General features: G+C 41.0%; 1 protein-coding gene across 1 annotated transcript; it reads right to left on the reverse strand.

Annotated features, from left to right (window-relative positions):
• Positions 1-17,520: 17,520 nt before the first annotated feature.
• LOC120434335 lies at positions 17,521-19,218 on the reverse strand. Its single transcript, XM_039602188.1, has 4 exons — positions 18,895-19,218; positions 18,629-18,784; positions 18,125-18,217; positions 17,521-17,922 (listed from the first exon to the last, which is right to left on the reverse strand). Exons 1-4 carry the CDS (start codon positions 18,994-18,996, stop codon positions 17,542-17,544), a joined length of 732 nt encoding a protein of 243 aa, XP_039458122.1. The 5' UTR covers positions 18,997-19,218; the 3' UTR covers positions 17,521-17,541.
• Positions 19,219-21,355: the final 2,137 nt, after the last annotated feature.

Raw genomic sequence — 21,355 nt, forward strand, 5'->3', positions numbered from 1 at the left:
GAGACAGGATATTTCTAATTTTAGAGATGTTGCGCAAATGGAAGAAAGCAGTCTTACATATTTGTTTAATATGTGCGTTAAAGGACATGTCCTGGTCAAAAATGACTCCAAGGTTCCTCACAGTGTTACTGGAGGCCAAGGTAATGCCATCCAGAGTCAGAATCTGGTTAGATACCATATTTCTAAGATTTTCAGGGCTGAGTACAATAACCTCAGTTTTATCTGAATTAAGAAGCAGAAAGTTAGCGGCCATCCAGGTCTTTATGTCTTTAAGACATTCCTGCAGTTTAACTAATTGGTGTGTGTTACCTGGCTTCATGGATAGATAGAGCTGCGTGTCATCTGCATAGCAGTGAAAATTTATGCTATGTCTTCTAATGATGCTGCCTAGGGGAAGCATATATAATGTAAATAGAATTGGTCCTAGCACTGAACCCTGTGGAACACCATAATTGACCTTAGTGTGTGAAGACGACTCTCCATTTACTTGAACAAATTGGAGTCTATTAGATAGATATGATACAAACCACTGCAGCGCAGTACCTGTAATACCTACAGCATGTTCTAATCGCTCTAATAGGATATTATGATCAACAGTATCAAACGCAGCACTAAGGTCTAGCAGGACAAGCACAGAGATGAGTCCACTGTCAGAGGCCATAAGAAGATCATTTGTAACCTTCACTAAAGCTGTTTCTGTGCTGTGATGAGCTCTGAAACCTGACTGAAACTCTTCAAATAAGCCATTCCTCTGCAGATGATCTGTTAGCTGTTTGACAACTACTCTTTCAAGGATTTTTGATATAAAAGGAAGGTTGGAGATTGGCCTATAATTAGCTAAGACAGCTGGGTCTAGAGATGCTTTTTGAGTAAAGGTTTAACTACAGCCAGCTTGAAGGCCTGTGGTACATAGCCGATTATTAGAGATAGGTTGATCATATTTAAGATTGAAGCATTAATTAATGGCAGGACTTCTTTGAGCAGTTTTGTAGGAATGGGGTCTAAAAGACACGTTGATGGTTTGGAGGAATTAATTATTGAAGTTAACTCAGAAAGATCAATTGGAGAAAAAGAGTCTAACTTGACATTGATGGTACTAAAAGTAGCTGTAGACGATATTACATCTGTGGGATGATTATTGGTAATTTTTCTCTAATGATAAAAATTTTATTTGTGAAGAAGTTCATGAAGTCATTACTAGTTAACGTTAAAGGGATTGTTGGCTCAGTAGAGCTCTGACTTTTGTCAGCCTGGCTACAGTGCTGAAGAGAAACCTGGGGTTGTTCTTATTTTCTTCAATCAGTGATGAATAGTAAGATGTTCTGGCTTTGCGGAGGGCTTTCTTATAAAGCAGCAAACTATTTCTCCAGGCTAAATGATGATCCTCTAAATTTGTGACACGCCATTTCCTCTCCAGCTTACGAGTTATCTGCTTTAGGCTACGTGTTTGAGAATTATACCACGGAGTCAGGGACTTTGGATTTGAGGCCTTAGTTTTCACAGGAGCTACAGTATCCAGAGTCGTACGTAGTGAGAAGGTAAAATTATTAACAAGATAATCAACCTCTGTTGGAGTAGCGTTCAGATAGCTGCTCTGCTCTATGTTGGTACAGGGCATTGAAGATGATAACAGTGGGTGGATTATATTCTTAAACTTAGTTACAGCACTTTCAGAAAGACATCTACTTTGATAAAGTCTACTCTCCATTGCTGTGTAATCAATTATTGTAAATGTAAATGTTATCAGGAAATGATCAGACAGCAGAGGGTTTTCAGGAAACACTGTTAAATGTTCAGTTTCTATGCCATATGTTAAAACAAGATCTAGAGTGTGATTAAAGTGGTGGGTGGGTTCTTTTACATTTTGAGAGAAGCCAATTGAGTCTAATAACAGATTAAATGCGATGTTGAGGCTGTCATTTTTAGCCTCTACATGGATGTTAAAATCACCCACAATAATTATTTTATCTGAGCTGAGCACTAAATCAGATAAAAGTCTGAGAAATCAGAGAGAAACTCTGTGTAAGGCCCAGGTGGACGATAGATGATAACAAGTAAGACTGGTTTCTGAGTTTTACAGCTGGGGTGGACGAGGCTAAGCATCAGGCTTTCAAATGAATTAAACGTCTGTCTTGGTCTTTCGTTAATTAATAGGCTGGTGTGAAAATTGCTGCCACACCGCCCCCTCGGCCTGTGCTTCGGGATTTCTGGTAGTTAGAATGACTCGGGGGTGTTGATTCATTTAAACTAACATAATCATCCTGCTGCAACCAGGTTTCTGTAAGGCAGAGTAAATCGATTTGTTGATCAATTATTAAGTCATGTACTAACAGAGACTTGGAGGAGAGAGACCTAATATTTAATAATCCACATTTCATTGTTTTACTCTTTGGTTCAGATGTGGATTCTGTATTGTTCTTTCTTTGTGATTTTTTATGTTTAAGTTGTTTGTTGCTGGTTTTTGGTTTGTTTTTTGTCATTTTGGGAGCTGACACAGTCTCAATGGAGATGGGTTTTTGGGGGGGTAGCAGGAGGAGAGAAGCTGCAGAGAGGCGTGTAAGACTGCAACTCTGCTTCCTGGTCCCAACTCTGGATAGTCATATTTAGAGTTGCATGCAGCACCACAATGACACAAACCAGTCAAGTTTGTTTTCTTTGTTCCAAATAATAAAGAAAAATAATCCAGTGAATCCAGCGAGTGATGTGATGAGTCTCTGATGTCTTTCTAATGTGGTTTTGTTGCGTCCTTCAAACCACACCTGGTGTATTTTAGAAGTGAAACATGTTGGTCTGCACAGGCTCTTCTATTTTCAACACTGACAGGATTTCCTTTGCTGTTTCTTCTGTCCTGCACATTTTCCTCTGTTTTGTGCAGCTTGATGGGGCTTCTGTAAAAAATAGAGCCAGAGTTATTTTTAGTGGTGCGGAGCAAAGAGATGCTTCAGGGATGCTTCTGGAATGTGCTGTGGCATGTCTGCTGGAATCATCAGTGTTGTATTGAGTGGCCTCAATCAGCTCCAGCAGCCTCGTAGGAACACAAAGTGTCCATACCTGCTATTAAAAATAGAGCTTTGGAACAACCAAGTCCAACAGGGTTCAACAAAAATGGTGTGAAAGAGCTGGAAGCGAGCAGTTCATGTGAGAAAATCCAACATGTCAGAATTAAAGCTGCTCTGTGTCAAAAATGGAGTCAAATTCTTCCAAACTGATGTGCTGGACTGATTATCAGTTACTGCAGGTGCTCCAGCCGAGGAGGAGCAGGAACCACCAGAACTGCCAAACCCCACTGACACACATCACACACACCACAAATGCCACACTCACAGAGAGACAAAGATAGAAAAGAGAGGGAGGAAAGATCGATGGTGGGGAGACAGCAGAGGATTGGGGGCATAATACCATCTTACACAGTTATTAACTGTGTAAATATAACATTTACTGAGTAAATGTTAAAATTTTGGATTTTAATTTAAATGTCTTTTTTTCAGCTTTTTGCACAACAGAGAAGACATAGCAATAGTAGAAACATCAGTTTTCTCAACAACTACTATAGTGCACCAAAGGAAATTAAAGCATCATAAACAATTCCCTCAAAGAAACAAAAGTAAAACTTTATTGTGTTTGGAAATTAAAAGTGACTGAATGAGCATGGATGAAATCTAAAGGAAAATTTCATGTAGTTTCCTATAAACAGTGATTTGTGCATATTCAGCACCATGGACAGCTCACTAAAGGCCTAAAGAACAAAAAAGCACAGAGACAGACAGAGAGGGAGCCAAGTCAGACACTGTTAAAAAGTCCTCCTGCCAGGGCATACGTTACCTGCATGGGAGGAACATGATTTCCCCAGCAGCCAATGGCCAGTCCAGTTAGAGTGCGCATCCGTCCTCTCCTTGCTGTGGCAATTAAAAGTGTAGTCAGAGAGTAACGCTGCTGCAAGCAAGTGATGGACTTGAACTGAGACTGACAATGCTGGCAAGTGTGTGTTCATAAAACCAGTAAGTCACATTGGGAACATATTTTTATTTCTGTTGCAGTTAATGTACCAATGTAGACACCTGTTACTATTACCTTGTGTGTTAGCAGCCATGCTGTAGGAATAAAGTAAGTAGTAGCCTGGCTCCACAGGATATTCCTTATTTCTAAGTTGTTTCAGTTGTTGTGGAGAGTTAATGTTCACAAAGATTTTACCTGATGCAGTTACTATGCTAGCATACAAACCTGTTCTTGTTTATAACCCTTGCGTTTAGATGCTAAACAAGTGCGAGAGATGTTTATGTTAATTCTTATTTGTATTAATTTCAGAACCACATCCTTTCTCACCAGCGAGAGTGCGTGTTCAAAGTGGGCTTGTTGTAAATAAAGTTCTTCCACTCTGACATCATTCCACGTCTCTGACAGGACCATATTACCAGGGAACAGTACAGAATCACGTTTTAGAGATAGTGGTCCAGGGCGCCCGCTATAACAAGCGGTCCTTCGAGACGGATTCTGATCCCTGTAACAAATTATGTTCAACATGGAAGAACAGCGTTCCAGGAGACACCATGCTCTTCCTGTCCATCTTCGAGGATATGACCTAAGTGACTATCTCCCCCAGAGAAGCTTATCACTTCCCAGATCAGCTCACACTCTCCCTCCACATCCGAGATATGAGGAGGAGCCTGAATCTCCCATCACTCAGGATAGCATCCAGTGTGGATGGAACATCAGATATCGGTGAGAAGAGGACGCCAAAACATTGCAGCAGGAGAATAAAAGGTTGAGAATTAAGCAGGAAGCCTTGCTGGAAATATTGGACCAGCTGAGGCTGCAGAATGCGGAATAGGCTAAAGAAAGTGACTGGAGAATGGGGCAGCTTCACCCCCAGGCTACAAACGAGACAGAACAGTTACGCGAGCACTCAACCATCTCAGCAGTGTTATTACTCAGTTGCAGAGTGCATAGGACACACGACTTCCTCAATAGTTAGAGCAAAGGGACCAGTCTGCCAAGCTCGATTGGCACAGCAGCTCAGCAAGTCCTAGCCAGTCTGATGGTGGGGAGAAACTCTGCGCAGCTTCAATCTGAGGAGTTAAGGGACACATTCTCCTGGGACCTGATATGACAATGCCATATGATGGGGCTCTGCGGGAACCTGTTGGATAGCCAGATTTAGGTTGTCAGCAGCCTTTAGAACATACAGCGGCACGCCGGCATTCTCCCGAAAGGTATGCTGTTCACTCCAGACACTTTACCCGTCCCTCAGAGAGAATGTCAGCATCACTAGCATGCTTGAAGTACACATGGTGATTACTCACCTGAGGGTTTCACCTTGTCAGAGAGGAAACACCATGAAGCATCATTGTGTCACCCTCACAGTTTGGACAGGGATTCTTACCGTTGCCCTGGAGCCACCAGCTGGAGGTTGGGATGGACCCCATCGTGATTATGGGTTGCATTACCATTCCCCTCCCAGACCCATTCACTCGGATTACTATTTGTACTCTAGGTACTCTAGGTCCCGACATCAGAGCCCATGGGGGATCGGGAGCACTACTATTGGGGGCCAGCACCTACAATCCCAGTTTTGTACACCCAAACCCACGGGGGTTTGCAAGGATGAGGATGGAAAATATTCTCCCAGCGGATGTAACAGAACGTTTCAGATTCCAAATATTGGTAGATCATCTTAAACTGGAGGAGGCCCTGCTTATTGCTGACTCCTATATTCATTCTAGGCACCCTTATACCAACACAATGGATGCCCTCAACCAGGAGTATGGACAGCCGCATCAACTGGCACTCCAGCATATTGCAGGGTTAATGGATGGGCCACCTGTTATGTCAGGAGATACGAAGACCTTCAGGATGTTTGCACTAAAGGTATGCTCCCTGATCAGCCTGCTTGCACAATTAGGAAGGAAAGTAATTGTGGAGCTGGAATGTGGATCCCATATGTCAAGGTTGCTTGAAAAACTGCCGCATGATTTGAGGTCCAGCTTCCATTGATAAATTCAACCTGAAAACACTCCCATTCCAACACTGACTGACTTCTCACACTGGCTTGAATATGAGCTGCAGGTGCAAGTTGACACGACACGGTTCAGCTCAAAGAAAGCGCCGTTTCTGAGAGGAGAGGAAAGGAGGAAGTTCACCAGTAAGACAACCACAATACTGTTGAACACTGAGCCCCAAGGATCTGGTGCCCCTTCAACAGCAGCAGCAGCCAAACATAATGGGAAGAAGTATTGTCCTTATTGTAACAGCCTTGATCACTCTTTAACCCTTTAAGACCTACCCGAGAACCAAGTCCGCCAGAGCTGACTTTATATTTTTACATGCTGTAGTGCCATTTTTGGGAGCATTTCAAGTTGCTATACATCAATACAACTGTTATAGCCCAAATTTTAATAATGTGTATGCATTAAGTCCATAGTAACTACATAAATTGCAAAAATGTGCAATAAACTACAAAAAAATTGAAAATCGTTTTTGCTTTTTTTTTTAACATATATTTCTAGTTGGAGAAATTTAAGATGTTTATCCCTCAAAATTTTAAGTACAAAAAAGTTGCAAAAAATAGTTTACAACAACAGGAAATTTACTTTGAGTGTCTTCATAGCTTTATTTTTGAGATACACCAATTTTTATATGCTGCACAAAAAATGAAAATAAATCCTATAATGCAAATTTGTAAATAAAACTAAATAAACTATTTAAAGCAGTGCAATTTGAGTTCTAAGCATCCCAGAAACTATTCAGAAAAGCATGAAGTCAAACATGACTTTTAAAAACACCAGTAACACCAGGCTTATAAGGCCTGTAAGTAAAAAAAATACATTTCCGCAAAATGACGTCACTTCCAGTTTCGGGCAGGTAATGGCGGACATGCGATAGGTCGCGCTGACGTCTATTTCAATGTAGGAAATGTTTTGAACAGCTGTTTGGCTCGGCGAAGCATGTTTCTGGAATATTATGTTTTTGTTGCTGCAAGTGCTTTTTATGCAATTTTTGCAAAGCTATATGTGGAAGGAAACCGTGACCTAGGACAAGCTGATGGCATAAGATGTAAGTTCAACTCCTCCGGTTTCATACTGTAGAATTACAGGGATTATTTTACATAACCATCATCTTTATCATTGCATTAATTATCATTTCATCAAAGCATTTATTGAAGTTGTTGGCATTATGTTATAATTTGTATTACAGGGGTTATCATAATCACATATTAACATGTTTATTACAGGTGCAGTTATAACCACTTTAAATCATTGAGTTAAATCTATAATCTTAAAAGCTTATATGCTGAGTATATTGTTACAGTAAAATAGTAGCTGAGCAAAGGCCTCAGTGTATTCAGCAACATATTGCACTAGAGTTTACTTGACAACAGGTGACGGAAGGAGGACAAGTCCATGGGGACCTCATCATCATATTTGGAAAAGGATGCCAGAAAGGGGAACTTCTGTGTCTGCATTTATCTCTTCAAAGTGATCATTGTCTGTAGAAGAGGCAAATAATGTTCTTAAGATGCAAATTATGTGCTTGTAAACGCAAGAGGGGGCGTTACAATACCCTGATGTTATAAAAGCAATCTGAAGTGTATTTTTGGGTGGAGATTTACAACTGATGTTTTGCAGTTTAAACCTCCCCACGCTGCGTGTATTCATTAAAATCAATTGTTTTGATCATGCTCTTCTGGACCATCATTGTTTTACTCTCGTCCTCAATTTCGGACCCTTAACATTACGCAAAAAAATTATTGCGCTAGCTTACGTGGTTCCGGTTATACAGGGATTTAAAAATAGTTACGCAAAACAGAGCATGCCCGCTCCGACCGGTTTTAAAGGGTTAAACAACTGCTCCAATTTCAGACAGCTACACAAAGCACGTGCATGTGCATGATCATCTACCTCAGGTGTGGCCAGCCTTCAGGCTGAACACACCCACCAGGCCTGATGATGCCTGTAGACCGGTGCACACACACACACATCAGAATCAGAATCAGAATGGCGTTTATTGGCCATGTATATGCACACACACATAAAAGGAATTTGGTTCCGGTAGATGGTGACTCTCAAGCACAGCAGTGTAAATAAATCTCAACAATGTAAGCAACACAATACACCCACTCACCCACACATAAATAACCAATCTAAATCTTATATACAAAAATACAGGATGACACAAATGAAATGAAGTGAAATGAATACCACAGAATGTACATAAGGTGCAGTTGCAGTCTGGCAGTGGGAGCAGTGTGACAGTTCAACTGTCACTAAGGAGGGAGATGGAGAGGGGAAAGAAACTGTTCCTATGTCGGGTGGTCCTGGTCTGCAGGCTTCTATACTGTCTGCCAGACAGCAGCAGGTCAAAGAGTCTGTGTCCAGGGTGTGAGGGGTCTGTGATAATTTTCCCTGCCCATTTCCTGGTTCTTGAGAGGTGCAGGTCCTGGGTGAAGGGCAGGGGGGTGCCGATGATCCTTTCTGCTGCCCGTACAGTCCGCTGCAGTCTGCACCTGTCCTGTTTAGTGGCTGCTCCATACCAGACTGTGATGGAGGAGCACAGGACAGACTCAATGACCGCAGTGTAGAACTGGATAGCAACTCCTGTGGAAGACTGTACTCCCCCAGTTGTCTCAGGAAGTACATCCTCTGCTGGGTCTTTTTGAGGATGGAGTTGATGTTGGTCTCCCACTTCAGGTCCTGGGAGATGGTGGTACCCAGGAACTTGAAGATCTCCACAGTCGACACCGGGCCTGCCTGATATGGTGAGGGGGAGCAGTGTTGAGGGATGTCTCCTGAAGTCCACTGTCATCTCTACAGTTTTAAGAGTGTTCAGCTCCAGATTGTGCTGACTGCACCAGAGTACCAGCCGCTCAACTTTCTGCCGGTATGAAGACTCATCACCATCCTTGATGAGTCCAATGACGGTGGTGTCATCTCTACAGTTTAGGAGTTTAACAGCCGAGTTCTTGGAGATGCAGTCATTAGTGTAGAGGGAGAACAGTAGTGGTGAGAGGACACATCCTTGAGGGGCACCAATACTAAGGGACAGAGTTTCAGAGGTGATCTACCCCAGCCTCACTTGCTGCTTCCTGTCTGTCAGGAAGCTGGTGATCCACTGACCAATGAGGTTTTGGCACAACTCTTTGACAGTGACAGTGACATAGAGGAGAATGTGTCAGAGACAGACGATTGTCTTGAGGAGGACCCTGATTTTGAGCAATTCTCATGTGATGAAAATTAGTGTCAACCCTCCAGTTGTCTCTCAACCACCAGCAGACATAATCCCTTCCAAAAATGGAAAGATAACATGGCCCCTCTTCCAACTCCAACAACAGGGTAGAGTTAGTGCTGCTAATATTATCAAAATGGATCCAGGCCCAGTAGATACACAGTCAGCCATACTGAGGACATCAAGTCATCACTTGAGCTCTTCATGACACCATTGATTGAAAATATTGTACAAATTTAAAGGGAATGTGTGTATGGGACAGTTGGAAAGACTTGGATGTAACTGACTTGTAAGCCTGCATTGGCTTGCTCATTTTGGCAGGAGTTTACAATCAAAATTTGAAGCAACAGCAAGCCTTTGGAATGCTGAGACTAGAAGGACAATATTTGCAACCACCATGTCTCTTAAGACCTTCCAGGTTTTGTTCCATGTCATACAATTCAATAAAGGGAAACAAGGCAGGGCTGAGGAGAGCGTGACAAACTGGCAGCAATAAGGGATGTGAAGGACAAGTGGGTATGGCATTTACCCCTGCTGTACATTCCAGACCCCCATGTGACTGTTGACGAGTGCTTGATTGTGTTTTATGACAATGAAAGCATGTGATGCATAGTCCAGCTTTACCTAGGATATGCAAGTTTACACAGGCAAATCCCCTGGTGAACCACGTGAAAAAAAATCAAGGCAAAAGAGTGGTGCTTTACATGGCCAAAGAACTGCAGGCGTTTATCCAGTCCCAAGCCTGTCTAAGAAAAGAGGAGGGGTGGTGCTCGAGCAAAGGGGTCTAGCGTCACAAAAATCAACAGGATTCATTCTAAAGAGTATGGATGTGCACCCAAAATTAGAAAAAAAAAATGGATGAAAGATTTTGAAGATACACTACATCTAAAATTGAAAGTTTGGTAGCGCTAGAGAAAAGGTTATTTCATCACCAAAAACCAATAGGGTTCATCCACTTGTGGTCATAATTTTGTTGTCTGTAATTTCAAAAAGACTTGAATGCAAACTTTTCAAGATAAATTTATTCTAAATTAAAAGTTTGGTTTGATGGTTTCATGGCTAGAGTTTCATTATCAAGGGGCTATTTACGTATTCAATAAATAAACAAAGTCCCTGACACTATCACTTGGTCAACAATTGTATGTAAACTCTCTAATATGGAGAGTTTACAGAGTTGCAGTCTTACACGCGTCTCTGAAGCTTCTCCCCTCCTGTTATCCAGCCAAAACCCCATTGCCTTAGAGCAGGCGGCCCGCAGGCCATTTGCAGTCCACGTCACCTCTACTTGAGGAGAGTGTTACAGGCATAGCCCTTTAAGACTGTAGCCTCATGGGCGGTGTAGTCCTTGCTGCACGGAGAACGTGTGGGACTGCCCCTCGAGCTGTGTGTTTGTTTGTGTGAGCGCGAGGGAAGGAGAAAGAGGAAAGTCAAACAGTACAAGGTGCTACCGACCAGAAACAGGAGATTGAAGCATGTAAATATAATAATAACCACTGCAGCCAAAAAGAGTGCCTGACGAGCCCAGTTGTAAGTAAGCTATTAAAATTCGACTGTACCCTGTGTTCGTGTTTTCCTCTATTGGGATTCAGAGATTCTTTTATTGCTATCATATAATCTGCCTTATGATGACTGCATTAATAACATGTTCTACAGTATTATTTTAATAGTAACATTTCTTACAGGGTTCATATTGCAGTGAATAGGTTTGTCATCACATTCTTTCTATTTACAGGTTGAGTTCATTTAATACACAATGCATAACTGTGCTTGTTTAGAGTTGATGTTCCGTCCAAAAGGGTTTTAAGCTTCACTGGTGAGAGTGTCCAGGTGATACATGTTGAGGAAAGATGAGAACATAGCAGGTTAATTGCATGCATGCTTACAGTACACATATTAAATCTAGTAGCAGGCCTGAGTAAAGGCCCAAGTGTCTTCTGCTTCTTATTTGAGACTTGCTGTAATTCTGTCTACTTAGAGATTGATGACGAGGGTCCATAATTAACTTTCAGGGACCCTGGAGCTTGAAGTTTATTACCTTAAAAGGTAACTGATATAGAAAGGAGAAGTTATATGTCTGTTTATAGTTATTAAGATGTACATGATGCACCCTTGTCTGCAAACAATGTATTTTTGAACTGTATTTGACGTGTACGTGGGGGCGTGATCCTCTTTGCTATAAAACCAGAACTCAGTTTATTTTTATCAGAGCAAATAAGCCATATGCTGATGATTGTTCTCCGTTGTCAATAAACTCATCGTTTGATTGCACTTGTCTGGGCCTCCGTCGTTTGTTTTCTGGTCTGCAGTTGATCGATCTCGCTTCACCTCCGATACAATAAAGTTCTGCTGCAGCAGCCTTGAAACGCCTCTCTCTGTCTCTCGCTAGCAAAGTTGACCCAGACAACAAAATAAAGCTAGTTTTCAGCTACGAGCCCGACACAGAACCCGTCGTATTAGCCAGAGGTCTCCTTACCACAGTTCGGAGCTGCGGACCTGGCCGAGGTAACAAGAGAGTACAATCATGTTGAGGGATTGGCTGTGTTAGTTCAGTGAGAGATTTATTTGGAAAGAAAACAATTTTCAATTGCAGTCAAAAACTAATGTTTACATTTATGTCTGCATTTTTATTTTGTTAAATACAAACAAAATTATAGCAAAAGTGGTGCCACGTGTCTGGCCAGAAAGAACGTACCAATTTCTTTATTTGGTAGTTCAATGGAAGGCTTCAGATAGTTAAGAGTGAGAAAAAAATGCATTCATGTTTGCAGTTTTTCTCTTGTTATACAGTATTTGAAATTTAATAAAACAAAACAAAACAAACAGTATGTGGGTGTTTTCTTGTTTGTTTGTTTTTTACTACTTGAACACTAAAGTGGACCGCCAATGAGATGATGGTGCAGGAAGTGGCCCGCGGCTCATTTGAGTTTGAGACCTCTGCCTTAGAGACTGTGTCAGCTCCCAAACAGGAAAAAAACAAACTAAAAACCATCAAAAAAATAACTTAAACAAAAAATCACAAAGAAAATAGAATACAGTATTCACATGTGAACCACAGAGTAAAACAGTGTAATGTGGATTATTAAACATTAAGTCTTTCTCTCTCTTTCAAGTCTCTGTTACTTAATAATTGATTAACAAATCGACTTACTCTGCCTTACCAAGATACCAAGATGGCGCCGAGTATGGTTGCTTGCAATGGCTTACTGAAGAGTTTCAGTCAGGTTTCAGAGCTCATCACAGCACAGAAACAGCTTTAGTGAAGGTTACAAATGATCTTCTTATGGCCTCTGACAGTGGACTCATCTCTGTGCTTGTCCTGCTAGACCTCAGTGCAGCGTTCGGTACTGTTGACCATAATATCCTATTAGAGCGATTAGAACATGCTGTAGGTATTACAGGTACTGCACTGCAGTGGTTTGTATCATATCTATCTAATAGACTCCAATTTGTTCATGTAAATGGAGAGTCCTCTTCACACACTAAGGTCAATTATGGTGTTCCACAGGGTTCAGTGCTAGGACCAATTCTATTTACATTATACATGCTTCCCCTAGGCAGCATCATTAGAAGACATAGCATAAATTTTCACGGCTATGCAGATGACACACAACTTTAACCCTAACCCTATCCATGAAGCCAGATAACACACACCAATTGTGTGAAAAGACATAAAGACCTGAATGGCCGCTAAGTTTCTGCTTCTTAATTCAGATAAAACTGAGGTTATTGTACTCGGCCCTGAAAATCTTAGAAATATGGTATCTAACCAGATTCTTACTCTGGATGGCATTACCTTGGCCTCCAGTAACACTATGGGGAAACGTGGAATCATTTTTAACCAAGATATTTACTTCATTGCACATATTAAACAAATATGTAAGACTGCTTTCTTCCATTTGCGCAGCATCTCTAAAGTTAGAAATATCCTGTCTCAGAGTGACGCTGAAAAACTACTTCATGCATTTATTACTTCCAGGCTGGACTACTGTAATTCATTATTATCAAGATCCCCAAAAAACTCCCCGAAAAGCCTCCAGTTAATCCAAAATGCTGCAGCAAGAGTCCTGACAGGGACTAGAAAGAGAGAGCAGATTTCTCCTGTATTGGCTTCCCTTCATTGGCTTCCTGTTAAATCCAGAATTGAATTCAAAATCCTGCTCCTCACATACAAGGTCTTAAATAATCAGGCCCCATCTTATCTTAATGACCTTGTAGTGCCATATCACCCTATTAGAGCACTTCGCTCTCGCTCTGCAGGCCTACTTGTTGTTCCTAGAGTATTTAAAAGTAGAATGGGAGGGAGAGCCTTCAGTTTTCAGGCCCCTCTTCTGTGGAACCAGCTTCCAGTTTGGATTCGGGAGACAGACACTATCTCTACTTTCAAGATTAGGCTTAAAACTTTCCTTTTTGCTAAAGCATATACACTGTCAGAAGTCATCTATAGAATTTACCCAATAAATCTGAGGTAACAATTTGCATTGACTTTTTTGGGGTAGATTTAATTCAATATATTGTGTATAAAATAGCTTCAATAAAAAGCTATGAAATACTTAATTAAATTGGATAAAATTTACCCCATATTTATGTATATATTCAACAGCTACTTACTCATTGAAATTAGGCAAAATAATCTCTTGGTTGCTAGTCAGTAATACCTGATAATTACTAATAAAATTTAATTATTATCAGTTGATAAACATTACCTATTAATCTCCAAAAGTTGAATCTGTTCATCTGGACGTAGCGTTTTGTGGGAGAAACGTTTTCGTCACTCATCCAAGTGACTTCTTCAGTCTCAGCTGACTGCAGGTTTCCCCAAATCTTATAAACAGTACATTTGCATAATGACTGAAACCAGCCCACTGAAGGAACAATGGGCTGTGAGGTCAGTTCCTTAATGATATTATGATTAAGGAACTGACCTCACAGCCCATTGTTCCTTCAATTCAATTCAATTCAATTCAATTCAGTTTTATTTATATAGCGCCAAATCACAACAAAAGTCGCCTCAAGGCGCTTTATATTGCACAGTAGATCGCACAATAATAAATACAGAGAAAAACCCAACAATCATATGACCCCCTATGAGCAAGCACTTTGGCGACAGTGGGAAGGAAAAACTCCCTTTTAACAGGAAGAAACCTCCGACAGAACCAGGCTCAGGGAGGGGCGGGGCCATCTGCTGCGACTGGTTGGGGTGAAAGAAGGAAGACAGGATAAAGACATGCTGTGGAAGAGAGACAGAGGTTAATAACAGACATGATTCAATGCAGAGAGGTCTATTAACACAAAGTGAGTGAGAAGGTGACTGGAAAGGAAAAACTCAATGCATCATGGGAATCCCCGGCAGCCTACGTCTATTGCAGCATAACTAAGGGAGGATTCAGGGTCACCTGGTCCAGCCCTAACTATATGCTTTAGCAAAAAGGAAAGTTTTAAGCCTAATCTTGAAAGTAGAGATAGTGTCTGTCTCCCGAATCCAAACTGGAAGCTGGTTCCACAGAAGAGGGGCCTGAAAACTGAAGGCTCTGCCTCCCATTCTACTTTTAAATACTCTAGGAACAACAAGTAGGCCTGCAGAGCGAGAGCGAAGTGCTCTAATAGGGTGATATGGCACTACAAGGTCATTAAGATAAGATGGGGCCTGATTATTTAAGACCTTGTATGTGAGGAGCAGGATTTTGAATTCAATTCTGGATTTAACAGGAAGCCAATGAAGGGAAGTCAAAACAGGAGAAATCTGCTCTCTCTTTCTAGTCCCTGTCAGGACTCTTGCTGCAGCATTTTGGATTAGCTGAAGACTTTTCAGGGAGTTTTTAGGACATCCTGATAATAATGAATTACAGTCGTCCAGCCTGGAAGTAATGAATGCATGAACTAGTTTTTCAGCATCACTCTGAGACAGGATATTTCTAATTTTAGAGATGTTGCACAAATGGAAGAAAGCAGTCTTACATATTTGTTTAATATGTGCGTTAAAGGACATGTCCTGGTCAAAAATGACTCCAAGGTTCCTCACAGCATTACTGGAGGCCAAGGTAATGCCATCCAGAGTAAGAATCTGGTTAGATACCATATTTCTAAGATTTTCAGGGCCGAGTACAATAACCTCAGTTTTATCTGAATTAAGAAGCAGAAAGTTAGCGGCCATCCAGGTCTTTATGTCTTTAAGACATTCCTGCAGTTTAACTAATTGGTGTGTGTTACCTGGCTTCATGGATAGATAGAGCTGGGTGTCATCTGCATAGCAGTGAAAATTTATGCTATGTCTTCTAATGATGCTGCCTAAGGGAAGCATGTATAATGTAAATAGAATTGGTCCTAGCACTGAACCCTGTGGAACTCCATAATTGACCTTAGTGGGTGAAGAGGACTCTCCATTTACATGCACAAATTGGAGTCTATTAGATAGATATGATACAAACCACTGCAGCGCAGTACCTGTAATACCTACAGCATGTTCTAATCACTCTAATAGGATATTATGGTCAACAGTATCAAACGCTGCACTGAGGTCTAGCAGGACAAGCACAGAGATGAGTCCACTGTCAGAGGCCATAAGAAGATCATTTGTAACCTTCACTAAAGCTGTTTCTGTGCTGTGATGAGCTCTGAAACCTGACTGAAACTCTTCAAATAAGCCATTCCTCTGCAGATGATCTGTTAGCTGTTTGACAACTACTCTTTCAAGGATGTTTGATATGAAAGGAAGGTTGGAGATTGGCCTATAATTAGGTAAGACAGCTGGGTCTAGAGATGCTTTTTAAGTAAAGGTTTAACTACAGCCAGCTTGAAGGCCTGTGGTACATAGCTGATTATTAGAGATAGGTTGATCATATTTAAGATTGATGAATTAATTAATGGCAGGACTTCTTTGAGCAGTTTTGTAGGAATGGGGTCTAAAAGACACGTTGATGGTTTGGAGGAATTAATTATTGAAGTTAACTCAGAAAGATCAATTGGAGAAAAAGAGTTTAACTTAACATCGATGGTACTAAAAGTAGCTGTAGATAATATTACATCTGTGGGATGATTATTGGTAATTTTTTCTCTAATGATAAAAATTTTATTTGTGAAGAAGTTCATGAAGTCATTACTAGTTAACGTTAAAGGGATGGTTGGCTCAGTAGAGCTCTGACTGTTTGTCAGCCTGGCTACAGTGCTGAAGAGAAATCTGGGGTTGTTCTTATTTTCTTCAATCAGTGACGAATAGTAAGATGTTCTGGCTTTGCGGAGGGCTTTCTTATAAAGCAGCAAACTATTTCTCCAGGCTAAATGATGATCCTCTAAATTTGTGACACGCCATTTCCTCTCCAGCTTACGAGTCATCTGCTTTAGGCTACGTGTTTGAGAATTATACCACGGAGTCAGGGACTTCTGATTTGAGACCTTAGTTTTCACAGGAGCTACAGTATCCAGAGTCGTACGTAGTGAGGAGGTAAAATTATTAACAAGATAATCGACCTCTGTTGGAGTAGCGTTCAGGTAGCTGCTCTGCTCTGTGTTGGTACAGGGCATTGAAGATGATAACAGTGGGTGGATTATATTCTTAACCTTAGTTACAGCACTTTCAGAAAGACATCTACTGTGATAAAGTCTACTCTCCACTGCTGTGTAATCAATTATTGTAAATGTAAATGTTGTCAGGAAATGATCAGACAGCAGAGGGTTTTCAGGAAACACTGTTAAATGTTCAGTTTCTATGCCATATGTTAAAACAAGATCTAGAGTGTGATTAAAGTGGTGGGTGGGTTCTTTTACATTTTGAGAGAAGCCAATTGAGTCTAATAACAGATTAAATGCCATGTTGAGGCTGTCATTTTTAGCATCTACATGGATGTTAAAATCACCCACAATAATTATTTTATCTGAGCTGAGCACTAAATCAGATAAAAAGTCTGAGAAATCAGAGAGAAACTCTGTGTAAGGCCCAGGTGGACGATAGACGATAACAAGTAAGACTGGTTTCTGAGTTTTACAGCTGGGGTGGACGAGGCTAAGCATCAGGCTTTCAAATGAATTAAACGTCTGTCTTGGTCTTTCGTTAATTAATAGACTGGTGTGAGAAATTGCTGCCACACCGCCCCCTCGGCCTGTGCTTCGAGGTTTCTGGTAGTTAGAATGACTCAGTGGGCTGGTTTCAGTCATTATGCAAATGTACTGTTTATAAGGTTTTGGTAAACCTGCAGTCAGCTGAGACTGAAGAAGTCACTTGGATGAGTGACGAAACGTTTCTCCCACAAAACGCTACGTCCAGATGAACAGATTCAACTTTTGGAGATTTACTTTCCTGGATGATTGAGAATGCATCAAGACGTTTTATTACCTATTAATATAAGGTAAAATGGGGTACCCCCCCCCCAAAAAAAGGACAAAAGATCCTCTTGGAACAAGAGGGGAAATGTGTGTGCATTGCATAAGCTTATTTTTGAGGCCGTGGACCTTTTTCAGTAGTTTGGCCCCGTCAAGTTCCAAAAAAAGTTTTTGAAAAGTGTCAAATGTGTTCTTCAGCTCCTTCGGATATTCAAAGTTGAGGGCATATATCAGTCCCATCAGCAGAACACATGCCTTTGTTCGGCTTCCACATCCCTCCATCACTTGGTTTCCCTCAATCACAATGGACACATCTGATGGATCCTCCTCAGCCATGATGTTGTGGATCACGATCACCTTCATCATATTGTCTGTGTAATCCTCACATTCCTACGTGTTAAAAAGAAAGAAAGAAAAAGCATACACGTTTTATTTTATTTAAGATGCTTTTTCAATGCATTTCAGTTTATCTAAAGAGGGGAGTGGACAGAAGATGAATGGAGAAGGGGGGAACAGGGGATAGGAGAGGACAGGAGAGTAGAACATTAGGATCCCTTGAGTTAATAAGTAAACTGTTATCAATATGATATACCTGGCAGTCATGAAAAAGATCTTCTTGTCTTTCCCTGAGGTAGCTAATGAGGCAGCAGATAATGACATCCCTTTTATTCTCAATGCTCTGTGTCTGTAGGGAGATACAATTTAGTGAAAAGACTAAGTCGAGTGATTTACTTACATTAAGACTGAATTAAAAACAAAAACATGGCTGATGCCTATCTCCAGCTCTCAACAGGTGAGAGGCTGGGTACACCCTGGACAGTCAATCACAAGGCAACATAGAGACAGACACGAACAACAACTGTGCATGCAGACACTCAAACCTAAGGACAATTTAGAGAGACCAATTAACCTAACAGTCATGTTTTTTGACTGTGGGAGGAAGCTGGAGTACCCAGGGGGAACCCACACATGCACAGGGAGAACATGCAAACTCCATGCATAAAGACCCTGGGCCGGGATTCGAACCCAGGACCTTCTTGCTACCCACTGCAGCCCTCCATAATTACATATTTGTGAAAAAAGTCAAATAACATACGTCATTCAAAGTGTCCAGCAAAGGTCTCATCTTGGAACCAGCAGCTCCTCCTTTGGCACGCATAAGCTGCAAAAGACCTGGTGTGTACTCATCAAGTTTCAGCATGAATGTCTCCACCAAGGAAACTGTGGTGATGCGTCCGAACTCTTCAATGAGCTAAGAAGTAAGGGGACAAAAAAAAAAGACATTTTAAATGACAGACCAGATCTCATAGTTATAACATGAATGTTTTTTGGTGGGAAGGGAAAGTTATTACACATACTCACCTGAGCCTTAGTGAATAATGCTGGCCACCTTTCTTTTAACTCACCCTCAGAGGGGCAGAGGCTGACCACTTCAACTCTTCGGCTAGAGAACGTTTTATTCATTTTATCTGCAATTATCTTTGCGTTGTTTTTCTTCGTTATTTCATAAATTAATTCAAGCCTCTCTTTCGCCAGTGTCTCTTGGGTTTCTCCAGTAGGATGCGGAGGGAGATAATTAACCTTTGCTCTTTTTTTGGCTTTTTTACATTCTTTGATGGCACTGCATCAGCTGGATGCTTCCTTTTTAAGGCATTAATTTCAATTTCCGGGTAAGAAAATTTTCGAGATTTTAGCTTGGCACAGTAATTGTGCATCTTGTTTTTTATGCGCCAGCCATATAAGCCAGCAAATGATCCTGGCTCCTTAAGACATGGAAACTTTGAAACCAAGGCTTTAGCCACTGAGAGGATCTGCTGATTGGTTGGGTAAGCAGTGTATGAAAAAAATACTTTTGCAAGGTCTAGCATTATTGCTGATTTAACACTGGCATCCATGAAAGGTCTTCCAGTGTTGTGATATGAGTTGTTTGACTAAGCGAGGATTAGTTGTATGTCTCGGGAAAACTCCGGTTTTCCCGAGACATACAACTACTTGCAGCAGGGCGACATGAATCAGGGAGAATGATGGTGTCACTGGAACTTGCCAATGTGCAGTCGGACACCTGTGAGGATGCATCATGATTGGCAGGGCAGATGTCCGTTTCAGTAGTACTTGCAGGATGGGTGCTCACTGAAGTTGAAGAGTTCAATGTAGACGATGATCCTGATTCACATACTGGTTGTAAGTCAAGGGTGATTATTGGCTCTTTAAGCATCACTTTAACAGTAGCCTTGTCATACAAGTCAGCAGTCGAGATGACACTGAAAAACTGATTGTCAAAGTCTTTGTCTTGGTATAGCAGTCCAAACTCCCCATGCAACTGGAAAGTTTCAGTAATTATGGAAACAAGATCTTCCACTGTATTAGGAATTCCTGTTGGAAGTGTCAACTTTTGAATGCTGTGTTCTTCTAAAATGACTCTTAACTGGACTGCCATTGTTATTTGGTTTGTGTTTCCTCAGCTGTAGAGACAGAGAAAGAAAAGAAATTGAGACAGGTTATTAATAGTTGATAAGCTTACATGGATATATTTTCATCATTATTCTTTTGCCAGAGAAATAAAAGCAGAGATTTAGTTCAGTAGAATTTTGAATAAATAATTTTTGATTGTCATTTTAAGAAGAGGGAGATAAGGGAAGAAGAATAGAGGAGAGTCAAGTATGCATCACGTTTCCATTTTCTTTTTCAATGTTATATGTATTGTGCCTGTTAAATAAACATTACAATAAACAAATAAGACAGGATGCCTGCCCATATAGTTGTTGGTAAAATATTTTTTTTTCAATAATTTCAATAAGTGCAGAAACATTTGATATAACATAAATAATCAACCCATTACACTTACGCTGATGTGCAAATGAAGTGTTTAAGGGACACCATACGGCCATCTGCTGTATTGTATGCAGCCATGGGGTATGTTTCTTTCAGTTCAGAATGTTTAAGGATTTCTGTCTCTCCTGTGGGCTCTACTTTGAAACTCCTCAGGTGTTCACAGTACCAGCCTCTAAGCAACTTCAGAACAAAGACAGGAGTTTTGTGCACAATGATTATTTGATGGATTTCTGCAAAGTCAGGTAGGCCTCCTGTTGAGCCAAACGGCAGCATCATGCCAATATTATAGTCTGTGCATAAAATGGTTGCTTTATTTGTCATGTTCACAAAATCTTCCCTGGGGAACTTCCTTGCAAAGGACTCCTTAATGCTGTCTTTTAGAACATCGACTGCCATTTGAGTCTTCTGGGACACTGACAGTGCTGGCCTTTGGTGGTTGTAATTGTGGGTATGATACGCAATCATCAATTGGTGTTTTCTTGCTATTGTCATGAGGATGTTTCTAAAACACCCAGTCTGCCTCACAATCCTTTTAAAGAATCGATGTTTGGCTTCAAATCGCATAGTCCAGAAATGTACAAGTGGCCCGTAAACAGTTGTAAGCAAAGGATAGTGCTCGAGAAAGTGATGTTTTGGTCTCAGTTTCTCCTCTGGGAACACTTTTAAATATCTGTAACAGTGTTCTGAGATCTTACTTTGCATGTATCCTATTGTGTGATCTGTGTGGAGAGGAGCCATGACAAGCTCAACAACATTTTTCAGGGTCATCAAAACCTCCCAAGCAGGCTCATCTTCTGGTACTTTGTCACCAATCATGAGTGGTATCATTCTCAACAAACACCAGTTTTTGTGTGCATTACCTCCTACACTTTTTCGTGCTGTGAAATTTGGGGCTATGGGTTGTGGACAGTTTGTTTTGTCACTCCATTTGTAAGGAAAGCAACGGATGGAATGGTTGAGCTGCTCAAGAGATATGTATTTCTTCCTGATT

The sequence above is a fragment of the Oreochromis aureus genome, linkage group 18 (assembly GCF_013358895.1).
Source record: "Oreochromis aureus strain Israel breed Guangdong linkage group 18, ZZ_aureus, whole genome shotgun sequence".
NCBI lineage: Eukaryota > Metazoa > Chordata > Actinopteri > Cichliformes > Cichlidae > Oreochromis > Oreochromis aureus.